The 26,985-nt window shown below is 40.4% G+C and overlaps 2 protein-coding genes across 18 annotated transcripts in view; one reads left to right on the top strand and one right to left on the bottom strand.

Annotated features, from left to right (window-relative positions):
• The window catches only part of KMT2C (lysine methyltransferase 2C), a 275,662-nt gene that overhangs the window by 214,399 nt on the left and 34,278 nt on the right, over window positions 1–26,985 (top strand). For all 17 annotated transcript variants that reach the window (XR_011074736.1, XM_068549742.1, XM_068549731.1 and 14 more), the window contains 12 exons: window positions 3,898–4,002; window positions 5,464–5,601; window positions 5,783–5,815; window positions 5,915–6,031; window positions 11,456–11,588; window positions 11,820–12,034; window positions 13,746–13,819; window positions 14,967–15,149; window positions 15,911–17,794; window positions 18,247–18,539; window positions 20,024–21,846; window positions 22,953–23,064. Coding sequence is in view for 16 of the 17 variants with exons in the window: in XM_068549742.1 (XP_068405843.1) it covers window positions 3,898–4,002; window positions 5,464–5,601; window positions 5,783–5,815; window positions 5,915–6,031; window positions 11,456–11,588; window positions 11,820–12,034; window positions 13,746–13,819; window positions 14,967–15,149; window positions 15,911–17,794; window positions 18,247–18,539; window positions 20,024–21,846; window positions 22,953–23,064 (5,110 nt within the window). In the remaining variant the exon portion in view is untranslated. The remainder of the gene's footprint in view (window positions 1–3,897; window positions 4,003–5,463; window positions 5,602–5,782; window positions 5,816–5,914; window positions 6,032–11,455; window positions 11,589–11,819; window positions 12,035–13,745; window positions 13,820–14,966; window positions 15,150–15,910; window positions 17,795–18,246; window positions 18,540–20,023; window positions 21,847–22,952; window positions 23,065–26,985) is intronic.
• Window positions 7,864–8,090, bottom strand: LOC137768645 (small ribosomal subunit protein eS27-like). Its single transcript, XM_068550202.1, has one exon. The coding sequence runs from the start codon at window positions 8,058–8,060 to the stop codon at window positions 7,902–7,904; it is 159 nt and encodes a 52-aa protein (XP_068406303.1). The 5' UTR covers window positions 8,061–8,090; the 3' UTR covers window positions 7,864–7,901.

Genomic DNA, 26,985 nt, shown 5'->3' with positions numbered 1-26,985 from the left:
CTTGTGAGTGGTGAAGGAAAATGTTCGGTTTGCAGTTTGCTGAGGGTAAATGTAAGGGAGGATAATTAGGCCATAGTTGGTGAGTTATAAATATAATAATCTTCAACTCAAGGTAGATTTTTGTTAATTACATAGCCCCAGGAAATTCAAAAGAGGAGAAGAGTGCTGTAGCTGAGAACGGGCTGTTCCACTGTGATAATAAAGTGAGATGTATTTCAGATCAGCTTCTCACTACTGACAGTTTGGGCCAGAAGAACCTTTGTTGGAGGAGGGAGGCTGTCCTGATATTAGCAGCATCTCTGTCCTCATGATGTCATAATGACCAAAAATGTCTCCAGATATCGCCAAATGTCCCTGCAAAACTGTCCCCTATTGAGACCCACTGCCCTAGCTATAGTGAATATGGGGACTACTTAGAATCAGAGAAAGGTATGAGAGCTTAATGTTTATTAAGTAATATTAACGTCAGCAAGGCTCTCAGAGTTTAACTAGTTTGGTATCACAAAGTTTTTCCTCCACTTCTGTATTTTTATCTTACTTTCAATTAGAAATTTAATGTTCTTCTGACAGGCTTCCTTTTGCCGTTGAATTACATTTGTTACTCACTTAATTTTATAAACTCAATTTGGAAAACAATCTTAAGGCAGTAGCCTTCCACTGAAAGATGACTTTTGATATATTAAGTAGTTACAGCTTCATTAACTTACCACTATCCTGGATTGAAATACAGGCTTTCATTTTTTATTTTTACCTCTTGAAATAATTAGAAGCAATCTTATCCCCCTGTTACTCGAATGCACACGTCCAGCACGGGAGTAAAGGCCATGCTCTTTGTTTAATGTTAGCAGATCATTTTACTTCAGTTCTGTTGTTTTGAGTACTTACCTGCTCTGATCCATGTTAACATGTTGTTAAAATAATGCATAGTGGAAGACTTGTCGGCCCTTCAAAGGATGTCTTACTCTGAAGGGTATCTTATAAAAGTCTTGACTAGCCATTTAAAGACTTACATAGAAGGAAATTGCCCTTGAGTTTTTATAAGGAAGAGAACTGAGGTTGGAAGGAGACATATTGTGACTGGAAAGACATTGCTCTACACTATTTTTTTTTTTTTTTTTTTTTTAATAAATTTTATTTATTTATTTATTTATTTTTGCTGTGTTGGGTCTTCGTTTCTGTGCGAGGGCTTTCTCTAGTTGTGGCAAGCGGGGGCCACTCTTCATCACGGTGCGTGGGCCTCACACTGTCGCGGCCTCTCTTGTTGAGGAGCACAGGCTCCAGACGCACAGGCTCAGTAGTTGTGGCTCACGGGCCTAGTTGCTCCGCGGCATGTGGGATCTTCCCAGACCAGGGCACGAACCCGTGTCCGTTGCATTGGCAGGCAGATTCTCAACCACTGCGCCACCAGGGAAGCCCTGTACACTATTTTTATTCCTGTTTCCTTTATTTGAAGTTGTTTTTTCCACAAAACTCCTGAAGAGAGAATAGTTTAATGATAAAGCCAAAATGTAGAGGACTAGAATAATACACATTTCAAAACCTAGGTTAAATATAATGTTCTGTGCAGTCGAACCACTCTCTTGCCTCTATAATGGGAATTCAAAAGTAATAGCTTCCTTTTTTAAAATACTTTATTCAAGGTAGTCCATTACATCAGTTTTACTAATTTGTTGATAAGATACAAAATCTCTTCAGGTAGAGGAGAACTTTTAAAACATGGTCTTTTAAAAAACGATGGTTGTAATTTGTTTAGTAGAATTCCTTTGATTTAAAACAAACAAGCCCGCAAACCTTAACCCTGAAACAATTATCCAAAAATTTTTTTCTTTCAAGTGTACTGTTGTCTAGGGAATACACTATTGAAACAATTTCATTTCTTAAAAACTTTGCAGATATTTGGGCATACAGAATTTACTTTAGCTCAGTTTGAAAAATTATATTTTTATGTACGTATGAATTCTATTTGAGAAGTATATGTTTAATGGGACAAGACTATTTTCATAGAAATATTTGATCTAGAATCTGGAGTATTTTATGTACTCCCCTCCTCTCCTTTTTTTTTTTTTTTTTTTTTTAAATTTTTAATTGAAGTATAGTTGATTTACAGTGCTGTGCCAATGTCTGCCTTACAGCAGAGTGACTCAGCTATACACATATGTATTCTTTTTAAAATATTCTTTTCCATTATGGTTTATCATAGGATTTTGAATATAGTTCTCTGTGCTATACAGTAGGACCTTGTTGTTTATCCATTCTAAATATAAATCCTTTTTTTTTCTTAAGTAAAAATATAGTCAAAATGGATTAAAAAATTCAGATATCCCTTAACTTAAATGACTAATAAAGTTACTGAAGGCAGCCTAAATATTTTCCTGCTTGATGAGGCCAGAAACCCTTGTAGTTCTCCTTGACTCTTCATTATCTCACATTCCACATCTAATACATCCACAAGTTTGCCTCTGCCTTCAAGTGATATCCCAAAGCCAACCACTCCTAACCTCACCCTCCCACCACAGTTGTGCAGGCTGGTACCGCCTCTCACTTAGGCCGAGGCCTGCTGACTGATCCATCTCTCCTCTTGCCAACATGCCTTAGCCCCTCCTCCACCCCCGTTGGTTCTGTGCCTGGCAACCAGCGTTTCCCTGTAAGATATCAGTCACACCCTCTTCCAGCAGCCTTCCAACAACTTCCCATTATACAGTTGACCCCTGAACAACAGGGGTTTGAACTGCGAGGGTCCACTTATATGAGGATTTTTTTCACTGATACGTACAGGAGTCCTACAATCTCTGGTCGGCTGAATCTGCAGAGGTGGAAATGAGAATAGGGAGGGCCGACCAGAAGTCATATTCGGATTTTTGACTGTGTGGAGGGTTGGTGCCCCTCACCCCCATGCCGTTCAAGGGTCAAGGGTCAACTGTACTTTATACTTCAGAATAAAGCTCAGTCTTCGCCTTGACTTTTGTAAAACCATCCATAATCTTGCTTAACTGCCTTTTCAATTTCTTACCACTCTTTCCCTTTATCATTGCAAGCACTGACCCCTTGTCTTGACAAAACTCTTCCTGCTCTGGTCTTTGCATCTGCTTTTCCCTTTGCCTGAGGTACTCTTTCCATCTTAGGGCATATGCTTCCCTAGCTTGTTTAGATTTGTGCTTGGTAACCACCTTTAAAAGGCCTTCCCTGACCACTTTATCTAATATCTAACAGTATTTCCACATCTTATTCTGCATCCTTTTTTCTTTATTGCTTATCTTTATAGCACTTACACTGGTGTCATTTATTTACTGTCAAACTCCTCTTGAGAAAGTAAGCCCTGGAGGGCATGCACTTTGCTTTAGTCACTTCTGTATTCCCAGTGGCTGGACCAGTGCCTGTTAACATAACCCATAGACATAATTCTGTGGGTACTCAAACATTTTCTTGAATAAATAAGTGAATTAATCAGTGTTAAGGGTAAAGCTGGAAGTAGGCATTTAACTAGATGGTATCTGGTTTATACTTTACAGGGAACTTCTAAACAGTAGGTTTAATATTTTATTTATCTTCTAGAGTGTCATTTTTAGCAATGCCACTTTCTTAATTTTTTGCTTTGTTTCTTATAACATTCTATTTCACTTTTATTGCCTATGGGTTTTATTTTACATTTTATTTTATTAATATACAGTAGTCACAAAAACAAAAGTCTTAATTTTTAATGTTTTGTTATTGAAAATGTTGGAGTGCCTTTTCTATGAAAAATTCCTTACTTTAGAAGTAATAATCTTTTTATGATTCTAGCACTTGCCTCAGTATCTGCTGTATTCTAGATATTTAGTAAATGGTTGGATGAGTGAGTTTTAGAATTTAATGTCTAGGAAAATACTGACACTTTAAAAACATACTTACTATACTTAGGTACTGCTGATGATCCCTTAGCCGACATTTCCGAAGTCTTAAACACAGATGATGACATTCTTGGAATAATTTCAGACGACCTTGCAAAATCAGTTGATCATTCAGGTATATATGAATACTGTTTGCCCAGTGTGTATTTTATGATGTGAGTGAGAGGTATGTGTGTGAAACAAGCTTAGTCTTTTCTCTGAAACTGAAAAAAAAATTTTTTCTTTCTTTCTTTCTTTTTCTTCCTCCCTCCTTCCCTCCCTCCCTCCCTTCCCTCCCTCTCTCCCTCCCCTCCCCTCTCCTCCCCTCCCCTTCCCTTCCTTTGCCAAAGAACTCATCATTTTATTTGATCTGCCTTGGCTTTCCAGCTTTAAGAGGGGAAATAGCAAGTTAGTTAATTTCTGTTGTCTGTCTAATTGCATCAGATTTAAGGCCTGTTGCCTTAGAGTCCTGCTGTGCCTGTTTCTTCTCTTGTTTGCACCGTCCCCCGCTCCCGTGGTAATCATCCATTTTATTTGGTTTGGGTCTTGTAGGTCTTGATTTATGCACTTTCCAGGTTGAGAGCTCATCTTGTCCATTTGGTAAGAACCTGAGCAGTGGATGACGGCTGACTAGAAGTAGTCTTTTTTTTTTTTTTTTTTTTAAATAGTGATTTCAGCTGAAACAACCTGTAGGTGCATGTGTATTTGTTATAGTGCTAATTTGTCACTAATCCAACTTTGCTTTTCCCTTTGTGCGTGCAGCTAAAGCATGGTACAGCTGTACTGTGCTTTGGATGACTTTCTCTGTAGTGTTCTTTTTTTTTTTTTTTAAATGAATGGTTTTATTCATGTTAATATGTAATTTATAATATTACCCAAATATTATAGAGTTAGTTCCTATAAGAGCAGATAAGTTCCAGATAAGAGCAGATGAAATTTTACTTTTTGATAGCAGTAATATTGAGGAAGCATGGTAAAGTAGATAAACCAGTTTTAAATGTGACTTTTGCTTAAAAACCAGTTTATATGAGATAAAGCATGTAATAAACATAATCTGTATATTGTTTTTGACTACAGAATATTTCAGAAATATGATCTGTAGTTGAAATTATTCACAAAAGGATAATTTTTACAAGGCATTAAGAATTTTAGAGCTTTTCGTTAATTTGTGTGAAACTTGTTTCACAAACTGCATATGATAAGTTGAACCATGCATTTGAAACGCTATCTTCTAAGTGTAAGCAGTTAATTGTATATTGGTTCTTCTTAGAGAGTCCTGTCTTAATAATCTGCTGCTTATTTTTTTGGTGGAAATTAGCACTTTAGAACCAGATGTGTTCTTTTGTTTCTCAGGGAATGTGTTTGCATTGATTAAACTACAACTTTCAGCAGCACCCAAGTTTATAGATACGTTGTGCCTAATTTTTACTGATTGACTCTCCAGATTGATGTAGGAATCCAGATTAATTCAGAATTACAGGCTTTTCATTGCTCTGTTTTAATCATATTGTTGTGTCTTAATGCAGGTAAGGAGTGCAGTGCATTTTGCGTGAGTGTTCAGAATTCACTTTCTAACGTGCATGCGTTGCTCCTCTAGCTGGAATAGACATTGGTGCCGGCGCGGATGATCCTTCCTCTTTGCCTCAGCCAAGTGTCAATCAGAGTTCACGACCATTAAGTGAAGAGCAGCTCGATGGCATCCTCAGCCCTGAACTAGACAAAATGGTCACAGATGGTAAAATATTTGCCCTACATCTAGGCTTTCTAAAAGACATGAGTAAATATGATTTTCAAAGATTTCTGCATGCTTATTTACAATTTAACTTCTCTTCTGATAATTTTATGTCAAATGCTGTTTTGTATCCGTATATTGAAATGATAGTTGTTAATATTTCCACCTCTTTATTTTATCCTAGGAGCAATTCTTGGAAAGTTGTATAAAATTCCAGGTATTTGTGTTTTGATTTTTTAGTTTATAAGAATGGAATTCCCTGTGCTTTGGCTCTGTAGCCCTTTAATCGTGCTGTCATTGGAACTGTATCTCCTAGAGCTTGGAGGAAAGGATGTGGAGGACTTGTTTACCGCTGTGCTTAGTCCTGCAGCCACGCAGGCAGCGCCCGTACCACAGCCCCCTGCGCCTCAGCTGCTGCCCGTGCACGCTCAGGGTACGTCGCCTCTCGAAAAGCGTCGTAAGTGTGGCCCCTCAGTCACCACGCACACACACTCCCGGCAGACAGGGTACGTCGCCTCTCGAAAAGCGTCGTTAAGTGTGGCCCCCTCAGTCACCACGCACACAGACTCCCGGCAGAAAGCCCTCTTTCGTGCCGATGGAAGAGTACTGATCTCTGAATTTCCCTCAGTTACACACCTACCTCCCTGACATCCCCTGGAAATCGGCGATTCTGTTTATGGCCAGAATTCTTCTGCTCACTTGATCTGCAGCGCCACTATTAACAGTGCCTGCCTGCCTTCTTCCCGTCCCCCAGTCCTAGTCGCAGCTCACTTATACTCAGTCCTTCCTGCAGAGATGTTTGGAGAACTGCTCCCCCCTCACCTGGCTGCCTTAGACTCATCCATCTGGTCTCAAGTTTCACTGTCATTTCCTCAGTGGTTAGCAAATCACCACCTCCACACCTGCCCCATGCTTTTCATTGGTAGCACGTGGTGCAGATATAAATGACTGTTTGGGTGATTCTGGTTTTCCCTTTAGATGGTGAGCTCCCTGAAGGCTTGGGTCAGACATCTGTCTTCACCACTGTATACCTTACCACAGAATATGTCCTTAGTACATACTTTCAGAGTAAATCAGTGGCCTTTCTACCACTGTCGACTATGAAATTCCTAATTCTGTGGAAATTTGCCTATTTTGTTTAATCCACTTTCTTCTGCCTATTTGTAACTACTTGCAAAACAAGTTTAAGGCTTTTCCTTTCTCCCTCTGCCTGGAGAGCTAAAACCTGATAGGCTAGAATTAAAATTTGTGGGAGTAGGTAGGTAAGGTGGTAGTGCTGCAGGTCTGGGAATCTCCTATAGAAGGGAGATGGTGGTGTGTATTCTTTTTTTTTTTTTTTTTTTTTTTTTTTTTTTTTTTTTAAATTTTATTTATTTACTTATTTATTATTTATGGCTGTGTTGGGTCCCCGTTTCTGTGCGAGGGCTTTCTCTAGTTGTGGCAAGCGGGGGCCGCTCTTCATCGCGGTGCGCGGGCCTCTCACCATCGCGGCCTCTCTTGTTGCGGAGCACAGGCTCCAGACGCGCAGGCTCAGTAATTGTGGCTCACGGGCCTAGCTGCTCCGCGGCACGTGGGATCCTCCCAGACCAGGGCTCGAACCCGCGTCCCCTGTACTGGCAGGCAGACTCCCAACCACTGCGCCACCAGGGAAGCCCCGGTGGTGTGTATTCTTGATGATTTGAATATTGGGTCATTTCTCTATATCCTGTTGTCACTGCTTCGTGATTATATACTGAATTGAATAATTTATAATGATACTTTTATAAGCTCATACACTGTTTGTGTGTAAGTGCTGAAATGTGCAAATAATTTAATGTTATCTTTACTACCAACTTTGTGTATACATGGAAAATTCTATAATGCACATAATTGAAAAATTTTAGTTTCTCCCAGTTTAGCCTCTAAACGTAAATTTACCTCGAGTTTTGCTATAGACTAAACATGTGATTTACATTTGGGTAAAGCAGGCCCATCGTAAGTGCTTCTTGCCTTAATTGTCCCCGTATGCTGTCTTCATGATTAAGAACTCTTCAATATTTCTCTTCTCAACATATACAAAAAACTATCTCCATGTTTTCTGAAACTAAAAGTATGTATTTCAGAAATCAAATCATTTAAAGATGTATTCCTTTATAAAAGGTTTTATGATCATTGTTTAAATCATTTCACTGTGCAGTCTCATTTTTAATAAGGTTTTGAAGGTTGGGGGCAGCTGATTTTTTTTTTTTTTTTTTTTTTTTTTTTTTTTTACCCGAAATATGTTTATTGGGATGGCTTCCCATTCATCTTGATTCCAGCAGCTTTTAGTGCTGCTTCCGTCTGGAGGAGCACCCTTCTGTAAGCCTTGCTTTTCCTCCTGTAGCCTGGCAGAGGACAGTAGAGCAGCCAACACACAAAACTACTGTTTGTGCATGGCTAAAGACGGTGGTGATTTTATAGCATCCTGGGCATTTCACATCCATGAAATAGGAATTGGGGCTCTGCACCAGGCGCTTCTTGCGTTTCCTCTTCTCTTCTGGAGAGGGATGAAGGAGATCCTTTGCGAGAGGCAGGTTCTCGTGGGGAGGTCATCACCGTCGGAAAGGTGGGGTTGATTTTTGTGTGTGTGTAGGAGTCGCTGAGATTTCAGCATTCATGTTTGAAAGAATAATAATTTAAGGATAAAGCATGATCAGGTCACATGCAGGGAGACCACACAGATATTCAAGAATGGCAACTCTAACATTTTCCAGAGCAAAGAAAGAGAGGTAAGTGGGCCGTGTTTAAGAAGGCAGAACAAAAAGTACACGTGGGACTGAATTGTGTCTAGACAGCTAGGCATTGGCAGTTGGCCGTTTTTTTTCTCCAGGTTTCTGAGAGGCACTGGAGACCTCACACCAGTGAAATGACCTGATGAGTTACATGTTTTGGCAGAGTAGCTCTGATGTCAACATTGGAAATGGATTTGAGAAAGGAAGAGTTGTACTAATGAGTTTATTGCAGTTGGGACTGAGTTAGAATTTGGGCTCCATTTAAATATGTCTGCAGTGCTAATTGAAAGGAGGAAATGGATTTGAGAGACAGTGATGTTAGAATAAGTCGGATAGTGCTACCAAATGGATGTAAGATGTGAGGAAAAAGGAAATAAATTGAACTAGACTATATATAAGCCAGGCTTGCCTAGAGGATAACCGGTCATGCTGTAAACTAGAAACATGGAACAAAGAAACGCGCACGTGTGTGCATGTGTGCGTGTGTGTGTGTGTGTTGTAGGGGGAGGGTAGTGGAGATGTAATGAATTTAGTTTTAGGCCATTTTTAGTTAGAAATGGGACATATTGTTCTGACTTACAGGCAGTTGCAATTGTTCAAGGCTATAGATGAAAATTTAGGAGTTGTCTGTGTAGTGGTTGGAAGGGTGAGGTTTCTTAAGAGAATATACTGCCAGTAGAGTACAGAATCTTGAAGAACTCTTTTTAATTAAATAATGAGTTATATACTTAAGTCAACTGATTTATATTAGGTATGCAATTATACACTCCTTTCCCCTTTTTAAGCGTTAGGTGGAAGTGAAAAAAACTGAGAGATGGAGACACTGAGTGAGAGGTATAGGATCTTAGCAGTGACGATCATCAGACAGGCTGTAGGGTCAAGTAGGATGAAAGGTGTTGTTTAACTGGATGATAAGATTGTTGTGATCTTCAGTGGAACAACTTAGTAGGAGCGATGAGGAGAAGGGCAGAGTGTGATGTGTTGACAGTTTTACAGGAGGTCAGGAAGGAAAGCGGAGAAGGGAAATCTCAAGAAGATTGAGACAGTAACTTGAAATCACTTTAGGTGAAAGTTACATGAAGTGACTTTGCAGTTCTTAACCATGGTTCATGCCTTGATAAAAGATACTAGTATGACCAGGTATGGTAGACTTGAGAGAATGGGAAAAAGACCACTTCCTAATTAAAATAATAACAAAGGGAAAATGCTTTGCATTTATTTACGTGTACTTAAGTTATTTAATTTCTCTGGGTCTTTTTGCGTAAATGGAGCTACGCGTAATAACCCATTTCATGGCATGGTTGTGAGGACCAAAGAGTTAATTAACACACGTAAAGGTTTTAGAACAGTGCCAGGCATATACTAAATTGCTAATGAGTAATAGCTATTGTTATTATGTAAGGTTTCAGTATAGTCGTATTGCAGTTACAGTAGTCAGTGCTGATAGCTCCAGGATAGATCACATTCTCACTACCAGGAAGGGAGCTTTTCTTTATCCTATCTACATGAAAAGCATTTGATATTTTTCAATAAAATATATTCCTTAGTGGAACCTACTTTTCTCTAAAGTTAAAAATAGAAGTAGCATTCTACTTGGAATAAATGCAGAAATCTTGCTTCTTAATCCGATCCTTGGAGTGAACTTAAGTGTCCTGAGACACTTGTTGTGGAGTCCAGATCCAGTGGGCCCAGCTCTGCCGTTCTGCAGGAGAAGCCCTAACCTGGAAGTCAGATGGTTCCAGGACCACTGTCCTTGAGACAAAGCCTGAAAAGCTGCGGGCAGTCAGCCCCAGTGTCCTCAGACAAACTTGAGAGTTGTAACTGTGAGGGTCTGGTTTGGCTGAAAGGACATTATGTAGTGTAGAACGTTATGTGGGCAAGACACTTACCTTCGTTATTTTTTCTAATAGCTTGGCAAGTGATCGGGTTAGGAGTTCTCTGTCACTATACCAGGTGTGCCAAGTATTAACCAACTTTGTAACTGATTTTCATTTGTATAATTAACTGGTGATGCGGTTGTGGATCTCCTAGGGTTGTTCTGAGTGTTATAACGTAAGTAGAGGCCATGTATTTATTATGTCTTTAAATTGGAAGGGTTTTCTCCCCACCTTCCAGTTTTATTGAGATATAGTTGACATACAGCACTGCATAGTTTAGGGTGTACAGCATAGTGATTTGACATACATCGTGAAATGATTACCACTGTAAGTTTATGGAAGGGTTTTTTGAAGGTACACCAAAAAAAGGTGTTTTTTTTTTGTTTGTTTGTTTTTTTTGCTGGAAACCTGCTTGGTTAAGGACAGTTGGCTTATTTCCAAATAGTTTAGGAAAACAGATGATCACAATAAGGGTTGGAGTTATATGCTTGTGGAGAGTTCAGAGAAACACAAGGTGGGTCTTATTATGGTTTGCCTAATGTCTATTTAGAAAGAAGACGTGAAGGTACTGGAATGAGAATTAAAATACATTTGGGGGCTGAAACTGCAAGTAATGAAAATTAGGTCAAAAACAGAAATTATTTATTTTTAACAGTAGTCGTCCAGTTTATAATGGTAGATGAAGTATTGCTTGTTGTTCCAAACTGCTTTAGAGAAAGTGCCAATTTAAGAATAATAGGTGTTTTTTTCATATAAGGGACATCTGTTTGTAAATTTTGCGTGAAGAAGAGTATTTGATACAACTCACTAGCATTTGTTGAGATTGATTCTTTTTTTAGAGCTCGTATGTACTGCATCCTTACTGCATAGCAGGCACTGTGCTGAAAACTGCACATGCAGTATGCCAGTTACATTGTAGAACACCTTCGTTTTATAGAAGCAGTGCTTGATTCTGCTTGTCACAAGTAGCAGAATTAAGATTCAAGCTCAGGGCTCTCAGGCTCCAAAACACATGCTACTTCCATTACACCATAATGAAGTAAACAGAATTATAGAGTCCATATTTCAAAATTTCATAAGCAAGTCACTCTTTAAGCGATATTTTACAGTATAATATTGGGGGAAAATCCTACTTTTAAGTAGTAGTATGCATATTTGTTTAGAAATATTTCCACTGCTTTTTAATTATTTTTTCATAATATGCAAAAATTACTGCTTTCTTCTTTTAAGATGTTTTTTCACGGATGCCACTCATGAACGGCCTTATTGGACCCAGTCCTCATCTCGCACATAATTCTTTGCCTCCTGGAAGTGGACTGGGAACTTTCTCTGCTGTAGCGCAGGCCCCCTACACTGATGCCAGGTATTTAAAAGCCTCCCCTTTCTACGGAAACTAAGTCATTTTTGTTATATGAATGGTTATTAGCCTGAGTGATTGTGCACAGTGTTAGTGTGTTGCACTCATCGTGATCTTTGCTAAAAATCATCAAACATTTTAGCTATTTTGTAATAATAATAGGTTTAATGAAATTGTACTTGACCATAGTACTTAGAAAGTTATGTTTATGAAGTAAAGTTGTTTACTTCTTGCCAGGGATAAAAATCCAGCATTTAATCCAATGGCAAGTGACCCTAACGGCTCTTGGACATCATCAGCGCCCACTATGGAAGGAGAAAATGATACAATGTCAAATGCCCAGAGAAGTACACTCAAGTGGGAGAAAGAGGAGGCCCTGGGTGAAATGGCAACAGTAGCACCAGTTCTCTACACAAATATTAATTTCCCCAACCTAAAGGAAGAATTCCCGGGTAAGTCACAGATATATCACTGCTTTACATATGACCAGCTTTCCCACACGTGACAGGCTTTTTTTGTTCTTGTCTTAACTATAATAGAGAGCCCGTGTATCACCATTAATTTTTATCTAGTGTGACTCTGCACAATGTGAAGATTCCCTAGGTATCCAGAAACATCTTGCCTTTTCTTCATCCTGAGCCCTGTACCGATTTGCATATTTCCCAGAAGTTAATTTCAATTAATGAAGTGATTCCAGCTCCTAGCAGTCTTTTCAAATACATGGAAGTCAGTGTTGTGTTATATGTGTAATTGTACGAGAAAATTCCTAGAATAAAAAGCTTGTCATTTAATCAGAAGTATTAAGTTAGGCTAAATCAGACTCCACTCTAAGTATTGTTCACATTGAAACTAACTCAGAATTATTTCCCCTTCTTCCCAACTGTCTAGCCCATTTGAAAAAAGCAGATGGTACAGTGGTACCATTTTTGAAAATTCTCATTAGCAAGAGGATGAAACATTTGGATTAATGTCACTTACAGAGTATTTGTAAGCAAATGCTCATTTAGTATCTTGAGTTCATGTTGCAAGACAAACTAGGATTTGAAAAGGTCCCTTAAGCTTTGTCTTGCAATAGTTTCCCAGCTGTCGTATGGCTCTTTTAAATTACTAGAGGAGTACTTAAAAGTGGATTTTTTATGGATGACCCCTGTCTTTTTAGGTTTGGCCTTTTTGGTTTGGCCGCCTTGTAGTACTTTATTTATTATGCATAGAAATAAATGCTACCTTATCTAACAAGAGAAATCAGTGGTTTAATGCAGGGCTGTCTGTTAAAGCAGTATACACATTCTTCAAGGGTTTTTTTTTTGTTTTTTTTTTTTTAAACCACATTTTTATTTGCTGCTTAGAGATGAGTATATCTGGTTCTATTAAGTCACTTAGTGTCAGTGTAAAAATTGTCCTTAGATTGGAGCTGTAGGTTTCCTTTTTTTAAAGTAATTTTCTTTAATAGATGTACTGTGTGATTCTAGAACCTCATGAAATACCATGTTAAGGCTGTTGGTCTGCAGCTGATTTCCATTTTCACTGGCTGTTTTGAAGCTTTCTTTTTATAAATATGGACAAAAGCATTTCTACATTTATTGCTAACTGTTGCTCTCACCCAGATTTCATTTTGTGTACTGTCCTCACACTGAGTTTCATAGAAGTGGCTTGAAATCATTGCTTTTCCCTGTCTTCGTTGTGCACAAGTGCTGATGAGATGCTTATTTTTAATAATGATTACTTCCTTTTGGTCAACTTGATAGGCTTCTCTTGAGTACAGGTGTTTTCCAAAACTTTTAGCTTTGGTCCTGGTAGCACCTTACATGGTTGAGGGAATTTATTACGTTTGGCTTAACTTTATCTTGGCTGCTTAGAACTTTGATTTAGAAACTTCCCAACTCCACAGGTGAGATTGTTAATGAGGCAGCACTCCATTCAGAAATATGTTTGGTCTGCTGTACAGACCAAACATATACTGTACTTTATACTGTACAAAGAACTAAATACAGGACTATTACACTGTACAGTACTTTATACTGTACAAAGAACTAAATACAGGACTATTCATTTATGAAAATATGGGCAGAATAAGTTTAACTGTTAGCAGTTTATCAACCTTTTGATTAAGACACATCATTACCGTGGCTCTGTGAATGTGTCTACTGTGTTCTTTTGTTGCAGACTGGGCTACCAGAGTGAAGCAAATTGCCAAGCTGTGGAGAAAAGCAAGCTCGCAGGAAAGAGCACCATACGTGGTATTTAAAAAAACGCATATGTATCGTGCCTTCAGACACAATATGTGAATCTTATTATTATTGTCTTAGGTTAATAAAAAGATTTCCCATTCCAAAAAACATACGTTAAATACTTGTACAACTAATAAACAGCTCTGTTTTATAGTGTTTTCCTAACTCATGATGTCTTAATATAGAGGGTGACATTTTCATAAGCTGGTTAATAGAACCAGTATGTTGAAGATTGAAATCACTTATCCTAGGAGCATGTTTAATTCATTTCACTTTTAAATTGTTTTATCTCTTCGAAAGAGTACTACATTTTGCAGCCACATTAATGTGCCTCAGTTTCTTCCACAGTAAGCTCTTTTTGTATTAGGTTTAGTAGAGAATCTTGAAAGGGGTATACCTGGACACCTTTAAGGAGCTTTTGAAACATGGACTTGGCCAGGAATTATTAGGGTATTTTATAAGATTCACAGTTCAGATGGTGATTTATTTTCTCCCAAAGAGCCAAATTAAGATTGTCAACTGGATCCAAATCCTTGCTTTCATTTGAAAGCATATTATATCTGCATTATCGTTTTGAAAAATACATGCACTTATTTTCTGCTTTGATCTTCAGCAGACGTACTGTCAGTGATAATGACTGCTTGGATAAAGCAAAAAATTTGGGTGGGGGAATGTGTTGAGGATGCTTTGTTTTGTTTTACCTTGACTGGCAGAGGTAATGGCAGGATATTTTTAATATTTCTCAATGATTTTTCTTTTTTTAACGTTAAGCTTCAGATTCCAGATTTTAGATTTGGAGGATTGATTTGGCATTTTCCTTTTCTCTAAATTGAGAGAGATATTAATCGTTCCATTTTTGAAGAGTCTGTTAACGAAAATTAGGATTGAAAATATTAGATAACACCTGGGTTCTCTAGCCTGGTTCAAATAGAGAGATGGAAATAGGTCTTCAGTTGAAACTTGCCTTATAAAAGGGAAAAGTGGGGTAGTGTCCAGATCTTTTCACACAAGAGGCTGTAAGTTCTCAAGATTCATATTTCAACTGTTTTCAGCTATTTAACCCAGCTTTTTCTTGCTTTTGTATGATAAAGTTTGTCATAGTTTTATTTAATTTTAACATATGCTGGGAGATAATTTTCTTCCCCTTTTTTCAAAGCAAAAAGCCAGAGATAACAGAGCTGCTTTACGCATTAATAAAGTACAGATGTCAAATGATTCCATGAAAAGGCAGCAACAGCAAGACAGCATCGATCCCAGCTCTCGTATTGATTCAGATCTTTTTAAAGACCCGCTAAAGCAAAGAGAATCGGAACATGAACAGGAATGGAAATTCAGACAGGTGTGTGTTTCTGTTTCTTTAAGAATTGGCTTTTTAGGACTTCCCTAGTGGTGCAGTGGTTAAGAATCCGCCTGCCAGTGCAGGGGACATGGGTTCGAGCCCTGGTCCGGGAAGATCCCACATGCCATGGAGCAACTAAGCCCATGCACCACAACTACTGAGACTGCACTCTAGAGCCCGCGAGCCACAACTACTGAGCCCGCGTGCCGCCAACTACTGAAGCCCACGTGCCTAGAGCCCGTGCTCCGCAACAAGAGAAGCCACCGCAGTGAGAAGCCCGCGCACCGCAACGAAGAGTAGCCCCCACTCGCCGCAACTAGAGAAAGCCCGCCCAGCAATGAAGACCCAACGCGGCCACAAATAAAAAGATAAATTAATTAATTAATTAATTTTAAAAAAAAGAATTTGCTTTTTAAAATTGAATTTTTGCTTTTTGAGAAAAGAGCTATTTATGATACAGTTTCAGCTGTAGTTCTGACTAGAATATAAAAATTTGATTTAAAATAGACTTTCCTTTCTCAATAAAATATATTTAAGTTGATTTGGGGAAGTTTTAGTAAATATTATAAACAATATTGCCGTAGACATTCGGTACACTCTGATGAATGACAGTCTCTCCTCTTGAGGAATTTATAATAGGGGAGCCATCTGGAAACTGACGACGTCAAACAAATAAATTTTCTGTTGCTGTTCCCCCCTGCCCCGCGACAGCTGTATTCTTCCTTAGCCACATGACTGTGTTTTCTTTCCTGTTTCAACAGCAAATGCGCCAGAAAAGCAAGCAGCAGGCGAAAATGGAAGCCACCCAGAAGCTGGAGCAGGTGAAGAGCGAACAGCAGCAGCAGCAGCAGCAGCAGCAGCTCGGCGCTCAGCCTCCTCCGGGGCAGCCCGGCCCAGACGCGCCCAGCGCGGGGGTCCACAGCCCCGGGACCCCGCAGCCTGGCCCTGCAAGCGTGTCTCCTGCGCAGCCCTTCCCTAAGGACCTGTTTGCAAAACCACTGCCCGGCACCCCCGCTGCCGCGCCACCAGATGACGTGTTTGTGAAACCACAGGCGCCACCTCCTCCTCCGGCGCCGTCCCGGATCTCCGTCCCGGAGAGTCTGTCGCAGGCTCAGGCTTCTCAGCCGCCTTCCCCACAGATGTTTTCCCCCGGACCTTCTAACTCCCGGCCGCCATCTCCAGTGGATCCTTATGCGAAAATGGTTGGTACCCCGAGACCACCTCCTGGGGGCCATGGTTTTTCCAGAAGAAATTCTGCACTGGTGGAAAACTGTGCACCTTTATCATCCGTATCGAGGCCCACTCAAATGAGCGAGACAACAGCAAACAGGCCGTCCCCAGTCAGAGATTTATGTTCTTCCTCCGCAGCAAGTAGTGACCCCTACGCGAAGCCTCCAGACACACCTAGGCCTGTGATGACAGATCCGTTTCCCAAACCCTTAGGCCTGCCCCGGTCACCTGTAGTTTCTGAACAAACTGCAAAAGGTCCTCTAGCGTCTGGAACCAGCGACCACTTTACTAAACCATCTCCTAGGGCAGACGCGTTTCAGAGACAACGGATACCTGATCCATACGCTCGACCCTTGTTGACACCTGCACCTCTTGACGGTGGCCCCGGACCTTTTAAAGCTCCAGTGCAGCCGCCCCCATCCTCCCAGGACCCTTATGGGTCAGTGTCACAGGCACCAAGGCGATTGTCTGTCGACCCTTATGAAAGGCCTGCTTTGACACCACGACCTGTAGATAACTTTTCTCATAACCAGTCAAGTGATCCATATAGCCAGCCTCCCCTCGCCCCACATCCGGCAATGAATGAATCTTTTGCTCATCCTTCAAGGGCTTTTTCCCAGCCTGGAGCCATATCAAGGCCAACATCTCAGGACCCATATTCCCAACCTCCAGGAACTCCACGACCTGTTGTAGATTCCTATTCCCAACCCCCAGGAACACCTCGCTCCAATCCAGACCCCTATTCTCAACCTCCTGGAACTCCCCGGCCCACCACCATTGATCCGTATAGTCAGCAGGCACCGACCCCAAGGCCGTCTGCGCAAGCAGACTTGTTTGTTACGTCTGCAGCTAATCAGAGACGCTCTGATCCACGGGCTCACCCTCCTGGAACGCCGAGACCTGGAATTTCTGTTCCTTACTCCCAACCACCAGCAATACCAAGGCCAAGGATTTCAGAGGGTTTTACTAGGTCCTCAATGACAAGACCAGTCCTCATGCCAAATCAGGATCCTTTCCTGCAGGCAGCACAAAATCGAGGAGCAGCCTTACCTGGCCCTTTGGTAAGGCCACCTGATGCGTGTTCCCAAACACCCAGGCCACCTGGACCTGGTCTTTCAGACGCTTTTAGCCGTGTCTCCCCATCTGCCCCTCGCGACCCCTATGATCAGCCTCCCATGACTCCGAGATCTCAGTCTGACTCTTTCGGAACAAGTCAGGTTGCCCATGATGTCGCTGATCAGCCACGGCCTAGATCAGAGGGGAGCTTCAGTGCACCTTCCAACTCACCCATGAATTCTCAAGGCCAGCAGTTCTCTGGTGTGTCCCAGCTTCCCGGACCTGTACCGACCTCAGGAGTCACCGATACACAGAGCACTGTAAACATGTCTCAAGCAGATACAGAGAAATTGAGACAGGTAAACAGGTTGAATGTTCTCAGATGTTTTAAATGTATTATTTGAGAAAGCTATTCATTTTATCGAATGGAGTAATTTATATACAGCCGTTAAAGTCGATCTTTTCTGTAGAATTTGTCATACTGCAAAGAAGAAAAATGAAATCAGTAAAAATCAACACTGATGAATTGGACTTATTCTTTTATCTAATTTCAGTTTTCATGAGTTGGTAGGGGAATTCTTAAATACGAAAGGTTCAGTTTTGTGATAGTTGTATGGCAAGGAAAAGGACCCAAATCATCACTTTATTTTTTATAACCGATTGAATATTTAAGTGTGAACTAGTGTTTTATCATCCTTTGAAATATTACGATATTTTAAACATTACCAGAGTCAAGCATCCGAAGCATTGAGACTTAAAAAGCCATTACTTTTTAAAAAGTCCCGGTCATTTTTTGTTTCTTTTCATTCAGCGACAGAAGTTACGTGAAATCATCCTCCAGCAGCAACAGCAGAAGAAGCTGGCAGGTCGACAGGAGAAGGGGTCACAGGACCCAGGAGCAGTGCCGCATCCGGGGCCCCTGCAGCCCTGGCAGCCGGAGAGTGTCAGCCGGGCTTTTACTCGGCCTCCACCCCCCTATCCTGGGAGCATCAGCTCTCCCGTTGGCCCTCCTCTAGGGCCTAGATACGCTGTTTTCCCAAAGGATCCGCGTGGACCCTATACTCCTGATGTTACTGGTATGGGGATGAGACCTCATGGATTCAGGTAATGCTGTTAGTTTCATGCCAGATTTAAATTGCTAATAGAAGGGAATGCACAACTGAAATTATTTCGTTTTGGACCATTTTTTAATTGTAGTATAGTTAATTTACAATGTTGTGTTAGTTTCAGGTGTACAGCAAAGGGATTCAGTGTCTTTTTAATATATATGTGTGTGTGTGTGTATATATATATATATATATACACACACACACACACACACACACATATGTATATATATTCTTTGAAATTACTCATAATCAAGAAGTTTATGCTGTTTTTTACTTTTTGATCCCTTTGAGATATGATCAACATTATTTTTCACTAATGAGAGGTTGTGGGTTTTTCTTTAAACCCCTCGGTACTCAACAGAGTGTAAAAGCACTCCCTTTGTCATCAAACATTGACTGTACTAGCCTTACGTCACAGCCACAGCGATGTAGTTTATCCTACCAGTCAAACCTTTAAAATGTAACTGCCATATTCCTTCAAAGCCTCCTGTGATGTGATGAGTGAGAATTATTCTCTCCTCAGATTTTTCATTTTAATTTACATGGTAAATATTTGTGGAAATTTCCAAATTGAAAGGATGTTTTCCTGTAGGAATTTTTTGTGATGAGTGGTTTCCATCTTTGAAGTGGCTAGTAGAACAATCAAAGCCAAATGTAGGCCTGAGTTATAATAAGGTATTATATTATTATAATATAATAATATTTCTTTAACATATGCTTTTCATTTTATCAGATATGGTTTTTAGTCTAATACCTACCTCCATGTTAGAGTCTTACCCTTGTTTTCCTTTTTTCTTTCTCCTCACTTTTGCCTGTTGCTCTGTTTTATATTTATTTGTAAATTGCCTTTAGTTTTTTCTAGAATGAGGTACAATATAAGTAAAAGTATTTCTATAATTTATTCATTTACTAAATCTTTGCAGGTAATGCCTATCATTCTTTGTCTTACTACCCCCAGTCCTCATTCCTTTCAAGCAAATAATAGGTTAACCTGTCCAGTCATCATGCCTTTGTTTTCTCATGTGCAGAGGCCTATAAAGTCTCTCTAGTACGATTCATTAGACCTCCTACCTTCATTCAAGCATTCCCCCCAAATCAGCTTCCTCCGTATCATAGCCTCCCTAAATATAGAAAAAAGAAATGGACTCCTTTGCAACTCCAATAGTATACGCTGATTTCTAAGCAACTGATTCCACCTGCCTGGTGGCTTTGCTTTGTCTTTGTTATCTGTTAGATCATATGCCTTTAGAGCTCGGATATGGTATTTATTATAGGGTACTTGGCAAAAATTTACTTGCATGTAGATACTTTATAAGTAGTTGCTAATGGTGATAATTTTATTTTTGCTAAGTCATTGTATTTGGCAACATTAATTTTGTATCTGCGTTTAATCTAAAACTTTTCCTTTTTATCAACCTAACTCTAAATTCAGCATAATACTTTATATTGACCCTATGCTCTTTTAATGTCTTCTTTTAGATTTGGATTTCCAGGAGGTAGTCACGGTACCTTGTCAAGTCAGGAACGCTTCCTTGTACCTCCTCAACAAATACAAGGATCTGGAGTTCCTCCACAGCTGAGAAGATCTATGTCTGTAGATATGCCCAGGCCTTTAAATAACTCACAAGCGAATAATCCAGGTGGACTTCCTCCACATTTTCCACCACAGAGCCTGTCAGTTCAACAGCATAACATACTGGGCCAAGCATTTATTGAATTGAGGCACAGGACCCCTGATGGAAGGCCTCGGATGCCCTTCCCCGCTTCTCCTGGCAACGTTATAGAGGCACCTTCTCATCCAAGACATGGAAACTTCATTCCCCGGCCAGACTTTCCAGGCCCTAGGCACACAGACCCCATGAGGCGGCCTTCCCAAGGTCTCCCTCATCAGCTGCCTGTGCATCCAAACTTGGAACAAGTGCCACCATCTCAGCAAGAGCAAAGACACCCTGTGCATTCATCTTCTGTGGTCATGAGGTCTCTGAGCCACCCCTTAGGGGGTGAGTTTGCAGAGGCCCCTTTGTCGACATCTACACCAGCTGAAACAACATCTGATAACTTACAGATAACCACCCCGTCTTCTGGCGGTCTCGAAGAGAAGCTTGATTCTGATGACCCATCTGTCAAAGAACTAGATGTTAAAGACCTCGAGGGGGTTGAAGTCAAAGACTTGGATGATGAAGATCTTGAAAATTTAAATCTAGATACAGAGGATGGCAAGGGAGATGAATTGGATACTTTAGGTAATTTGGAAACTAATGATCCCAACCTGGATGACCTCTTAAGGTCAGGAGAATTTGATATCATTGCCTATACAGATCCAGAACTTGACCTGGGAGATAAGAAAAGCATGTTTAACGAGGAACTAGACCTTAATGTTCCAATTGATGATAAGTTAGATAATCAGTGTGTATCTGTTGAACCCCCAAAAAAGGAGCAAGATGACAAAAGTGTGGTTCCTTCTGATAAACATTCTCCTTGGAAAAAAGCCGCTGTCAGCAGTGAGATTAAAACAGAAGTACTGTCTCCAGATTCTAAAGGGGAAACCAAATGTGAAAGTGAGAAAAGTGATGAGGGTAAAGATGCTGTTGACGCCCCCTGCCCACAGGCCCCTGCTCATGCAGACGCGAATGATGGGGAACAGGCTTCTTTGCAGTCCTGTGATGCAGATCTACTTGAGAAAAGAGCTAATCGAGAAACGGCTGGCTCCAACACTAGTGTTCGTGGGTCCACTCAGCTGCCTGCTGAAGATGTGATAAACTCTTGCAGCATACCTGGATCAACTCCAGTTCTCTCAAGTTTACTTGCTAATGAAAAATCTGATAATTCAGACGTTAGGCCATTGGGGTCTCCACCACCAACTTTGCCGGCCTCACCGTCCAGTCACGTGTCAAGTTTGCCTCCCCCTCTAATGACGCCGCCTGGTCATGCTTTGGATAATACCTTGAGTTCTAATGTGACAGTAGTCCCTAGATTAAACCATACTTTCCCTCAGGGTGTGCAGGTGAGTCCAGGATTCATTCAGGGTCAGCCAACAGTGCATCGCAGTTTTGGAACAGGAAAGCCCGTGAATCAGACTGTACCTCTGACAAGCCCGTCTGCGGCCAGTGGCATGTCTGGGCCCCAGCAGCTGATGGTCCCTCAGACGGCCGCCCAGCAGAATAGAGAGAGGCCCCTCCTTCTGGAGGAGCAGCCTCTACTTCTGCAGGACCTTTTGGATCAAGAGAGGCAAGAACAGCAACAGCAAAGACAGATGCAAGCCATGATCCGTCAGCGGTCTGAGCCGTTCTTCCCGAATATCGGTAGGAATTCCTCAGAGTTTCAGAAATAATTACTGTGGGCATGGGGTGGGATGCGGTGTGCTTACAAGATTTGTGTATTAAATTACATGTGGACTAGAGCACTGAGGGCCGTCCTTCTGTTCCTCCTTCAGCTTTGAAATGAACGTGATTAGGAGTTTTAGATTCCTCCCAGGTTCATCAGGAGATTCAAAACTCTGAGTTTCAGACTTTCTCAAGTCTGTCTTTTATGGGATTGTTTAATAGAAATAAATCTTTTTTAGTTCCTGCCTTCTAACCATTATTACCATGTATTTTCAGAGTCACTGAAAGGTGAATTTAAAGGAACTGTGCTAGGAGTAAACTTCTTACTGTCCTATTATGCACAATGAATGCTTGGCATTTTTTTTTGGTTATACGGAGCTCTTTAACTTACTTCCAATAGCTTACTAATTTGGGGAACGCCCCCCCCCCCCAATAGAACAGCAATGCAGTAAAAATACCTGAGTGCCTCTAAGAGAAAGAATTAGCAATCAAAGGACACGTGTCCAAGGAATGCTTTCTTCTAAACAGTAAAACTGACCTTCTGTCCTTTGTACATTACCAGTTCCATCCTATTGGTCCATTTCTTTTTTATTTATATGCAAAGAGGTCTTTTGTCAGTAGCCTATGTTTCTTGTAAGAAATTGATACATTTTTCTCGTAAAGAGTAATAACCAATTTAGTGGAATTCCTTAGTATTGGTAGTAACTGCAAATTCTCATTCATGGTGGAACATTACTAAAGAAGCAATTCTGCTTAGAATTGTGAAAGTTTGGATGAAAGGAATTGCATTGCTTTAGATTACTGGTACAATCTCTCTCATATTTGACAAGCACCTTGTTTTGATTCTTGCAGTACTAACGTATTAAAAGTGTGGGTCACTTAGATGGGATTAAATTCAGGATGAGGTTCTTGCCATCTCATAATTCCTTCCTTACCTGGTATAGAGACCTACAATAGTGATGATTAAACAGTGAGGACTGAGAGTCTGTAAGTTACATCATGTTTGTGATAGTTACGTTACCTTTTAGTGTCACTTGAACCAAATACTATGAAATAAGTAACTTTAAAATATATTTCTTCTTTAGATTTTGATGCAATTACAGATCCTATAATGAAAGCCAAAATGGTGGCCCTTAAAGGCATAAATAAAGTAATGGCACAAAACAATATGGGCATGCCACCAATGGTTATGAACAGGTAGGTGAAGATATTTCTCATTCTTACTGTGCATCAAGAAGTGCATGAAATTATTACTGGTTACTAGAAGGAGCATATAGTAACTCAAAACTTGTATTCTAGGAATGAACAATAAATATTTCAATTGGTTGTGATGTCAGCTGAATATGATCAAATGCAAAATGCTGTACAAATGTAAAGATTAAATTTCCATTCGTTTCAGGGTAAACATAATAAAACATCATAGAGTGGTTTGAAAGATTGACTTGATTAAGCAGGAAATCCAGAGTATTTAAGTGTATGCCTGTTTAGATACCTTTAGACTAGTTAATGCTAACCAAGAGCTGCATGGGACAGAGTTCCTTCGTCCTGAGTAGGCGAGGGTGAGAGGATAAGCAGGAAAATAGAAGTTAAACTGTTCTGTGCTGAGAACAAAAGATAGTTTATTTCAGCCTGTGACTATTTTTTATTCCATCAGAGGATATTTGAAAGTTAGCATTTGGAAACTTTTATAAGCCTTTTCACTATTAGCAGAAAAAATGGAAAATTATACATTAGAGGAGATTACGAGTTATTTGAGTATCTGAATTTCTGAAATTAGGTATTTACACCCCCTAAGGGGTATTAAATAGCCACAGGTAGTGTTTCTTAAGTTTTGCTCGCGGACCATCATCAGAATCATGTGGTAGTTTTTTAAAAAAATGCAGGTTCATTTACTCAACCGCAAACCTACTGAATCAGAATATCTGGAGATGGTGCCTGTAGGTCTGTAGTTTTAGTGAGCGCCGTGGGCAATTCTTACGCATATTGCTGTTTGAGAACCTCTTTCAATAGAGTAGGCATAGAGCCGCAGTTTAGCTTAATTATCTTGCTGAATGTGGATGATTATGGAATTGAATATGAAATCTACATGAATTTATGATAAACATGATCTTTCAAATAAATTGGGAATCCTTAAAGGTGCTTTGTTGAGATACTTTGGAAATGGTTAAGAAGCATTTTTTTGGTTTGTTTTTGTTTTTTAAATTAATTTATTTATGTCTGCGTCAGGTCTTTGTTGCTGCGCGTGGGCTTTCTCTAGTTGCGGCGAGCAGGGGCTACTCTTCGTTGCGGTGCGCAGGCTTCTTCTCATTGTGGTGGCTTCTCTTGTCGCGGAGCACGGGCTCTAGGCACGCAGGCTCAGTAGTCGTGGCTCGCCGGCTATAGAGCGCAGGCTCAGTAGTTGTGGCGTACGGGCTTAGTTGCTCTGCGGCATTGGGATCTTCTTGGACCAGGGATGGAACCCATGTCCCCCGCATTGGCAGGCGGATTCTTTTCTTTAAACTATAGTGTCTTTTCTTAAGTTATTTTTTTTTTTTTTTTTTTTAAACTTCGGGTTTATTTATTTTATTTATTTATTTATTTATGGCTGTGTTGGGTCTTCGTTTCTGTGCGAGGGCTTTCTCTAGTTACGGCAAGTGGGGGGCCACTCTTCATCGCAGTGCGCGGGCCTCTCACTATCGCGGCCTCTCTTGTTGCGGAGCACAGGCTCCAGATGCGCAGGCTCAGTAATTGTGGCTCACGGGCCTAGTTTCTCCGCGGCATGTGGGATCTTCCCAGACCAGGGCTCGAACCCGTGTCCCCTGCTTTGGCAGGCAGATTCTCAACCACTGCGCCACCAGGGAATTCCAAGAAGCATTGTTGAGATCAAAGAAGAGATTGTAGTTTCTAATGATTTTCATTATTTTATTATTATTTTTTTAAAATACATTTGATATGTTTCTTAATCTGTTGCAGCTATCAACCTTAGCGATGTTCAAATTGACCATTCTTGGCCAGTGAGAGCTTATTCTGGAAGGCTCCTCAGTTGTTGTTTTTTTAAATTAATTATTTATTTATTATTTATTTTTGGCTGCACTGGGTCTTCGTTGCTGCGCACGGGCTTTCTCTAGTTGCGGCGAGCGGGGGCTGCTCTAGGTGCGTGGGCTTCAGTAGTTGTGGCACGTGGGCTTCAGTAGTTGTGGCTTGTGGGCTCTAGAGTGCAGACTCAGTAGTTGTGGCACACAGGCTTAGTTGCTCCACGGCGTGTGAGACCTTCCTGGACCAGGGTTTGAACCTGTGTCGCCTGCACTGGCAGGTGGATTCTCAACCACTGCACCACCAGGGAAGTCCCGATTTTCATTATTGCACAACGTCTGTTAACACTATTTCTGTGTCACAGGGCTTCTTAACTTTTTTATGTCATGAACTTTTTTGACATCCCAGTGAAGCCTGAACTCCTCAGAATATTTTAATGCAAAACCAAAAACATTGGTTTTACAGAGGAACTCAATTATATTTGAAATATAGTTAAATATAAAAGTTACAGCATATGGTGCTTCTCTAATGCATTAATAAACTTGGCAGTAGGTCTAATAACTACCATAATTTCAAAATAGTGATGAACTTAAATGACCTATTAGGTATGTGCAACAACTTTTGCTATGAAAATGATGTGAGTTCTCTTGGTGCAAAGTCACAGTACTGTTGATAATATTGTAGTTTGCTGCGCATAGTCAAAACCGAAGGAAATGCTAAATTAAATTCTGTACGTACTTTAAAATATGGACCTGATAATCAGAACCCCTGCTCCTTCAGCATCATGTCTATATCACTCAGGTACACTGATCTGTTAGTCATCAGGTGTGTTGTTAGCCCTTCTGCTGAGCACTTTGAAGAAGTAGAGGTGATGGTCCTTCCTTCAGGTGGTGTCATAAGTTGACTGAGGGTGATAGACAGTGAGTGCTTTTGTGATTATGAGATTATTCCACACCAGGGCTGTAGTGGAGCCAGGGGGTAACAGATGAATCAAAAAGCTGAGTAAAAATATTAAAAAGCATATGTTCCAAATTCTGATAGTACTCAGATATTAAGGTACAGTGTTTGATAAATAATTTGCAAAATATAATCTTGTTATGTTGACGCATTTGGTAATTCTAGGGGCAGTGTTTTCATCAAAGCAGTAATGTTTCTGTGAAGTTTTTAATTAGAGTAAGTAACGTTTTGCCAGATATTTTGAACCATATAGACTTTTTCTTGGTCAGTGACCAGCTTTTGGTTTGCTTTAACATTTAGATATAAAAAATGTATGAAACTTTTTTCTTTTTTATTGATTTATTTTTTTCACATCTTTATTGGAGTATAAATGCTTTACAGTGTTGTATTAGTTTCTGCTGTACAACAAAGTGAATCAGCCATATGCGTACATATATCCCCATATCCCCTCCTCTTGAGCCTCCCTCCCACCCTCCCTGTCCCACCCCTCTAGGTCGTCACAAATCACCGAGCTGATCTCCCTGTGCTATGCAGCTGCTTCCCACTAGCCATCCATTTTAAAAAGTGTATGAAGTCAGAATCGCCATCATCAAAAAATCTAGAAACAGTAAATGCTGGAGAGGGTGTGGAGAAAAGGGAACACGGAACACTCTTACACTGTTGGCGGGAATGTAAATTGATACAGCCACTATGGAGAACAGCATGGAGGTTCCTTAAAAAACTAAAAATAGAACTACCATATGACCCAGCAATCCCACTACTGGGCATATACCCTGAGAAAACCATAATTCAAAAGGAGTCATGTACCAAAATGTTCATTGCAGCTCTATTTACAGTAGCCAGGACATGGAAGCAACCTAAGTGTCCATCAACAGATGAATGGATAAAGAAGATGTGGCACATATATACAGTGGAATATTACTCAGCCATAAAAAGAAACGAAATTGAGTTATTTGTAGTGAGGTGGATGGAGTTAGAGTCTGTCATACAGAGTGAAATAAGTCAGAGAGAGAAAAACAAATACCGTATGCTAACACATATATATGGAATCTAAGGGGAAAAAAAAAAAAGGTCATGAAGAACCTAGGGGTAAGACGGGAATAAAGACTCAGACCTCCTAGAGAATGGACTTGAGGACACGGGGAGGGG

Source organism: Eschrichtius robustus, chromosome 8, assembly GCF_028021215.1.
Source record: "Eschrichtius robustus isolate mEscRob2 chromosome 8, mEscRob2.pri, whole genome shotgun sequence".
Lineage (NCBI taxonomy): Eukaryota > Metazoa > Chordata > Mammalia > Artiodactyla > Eschrichtiidae > Eschrichtius > Eschrichtius robustus.
Note: the sequence above shows the minus strand (reverse complement) of the source record. Positions and strands in the feature narration are given on the sequence as shown.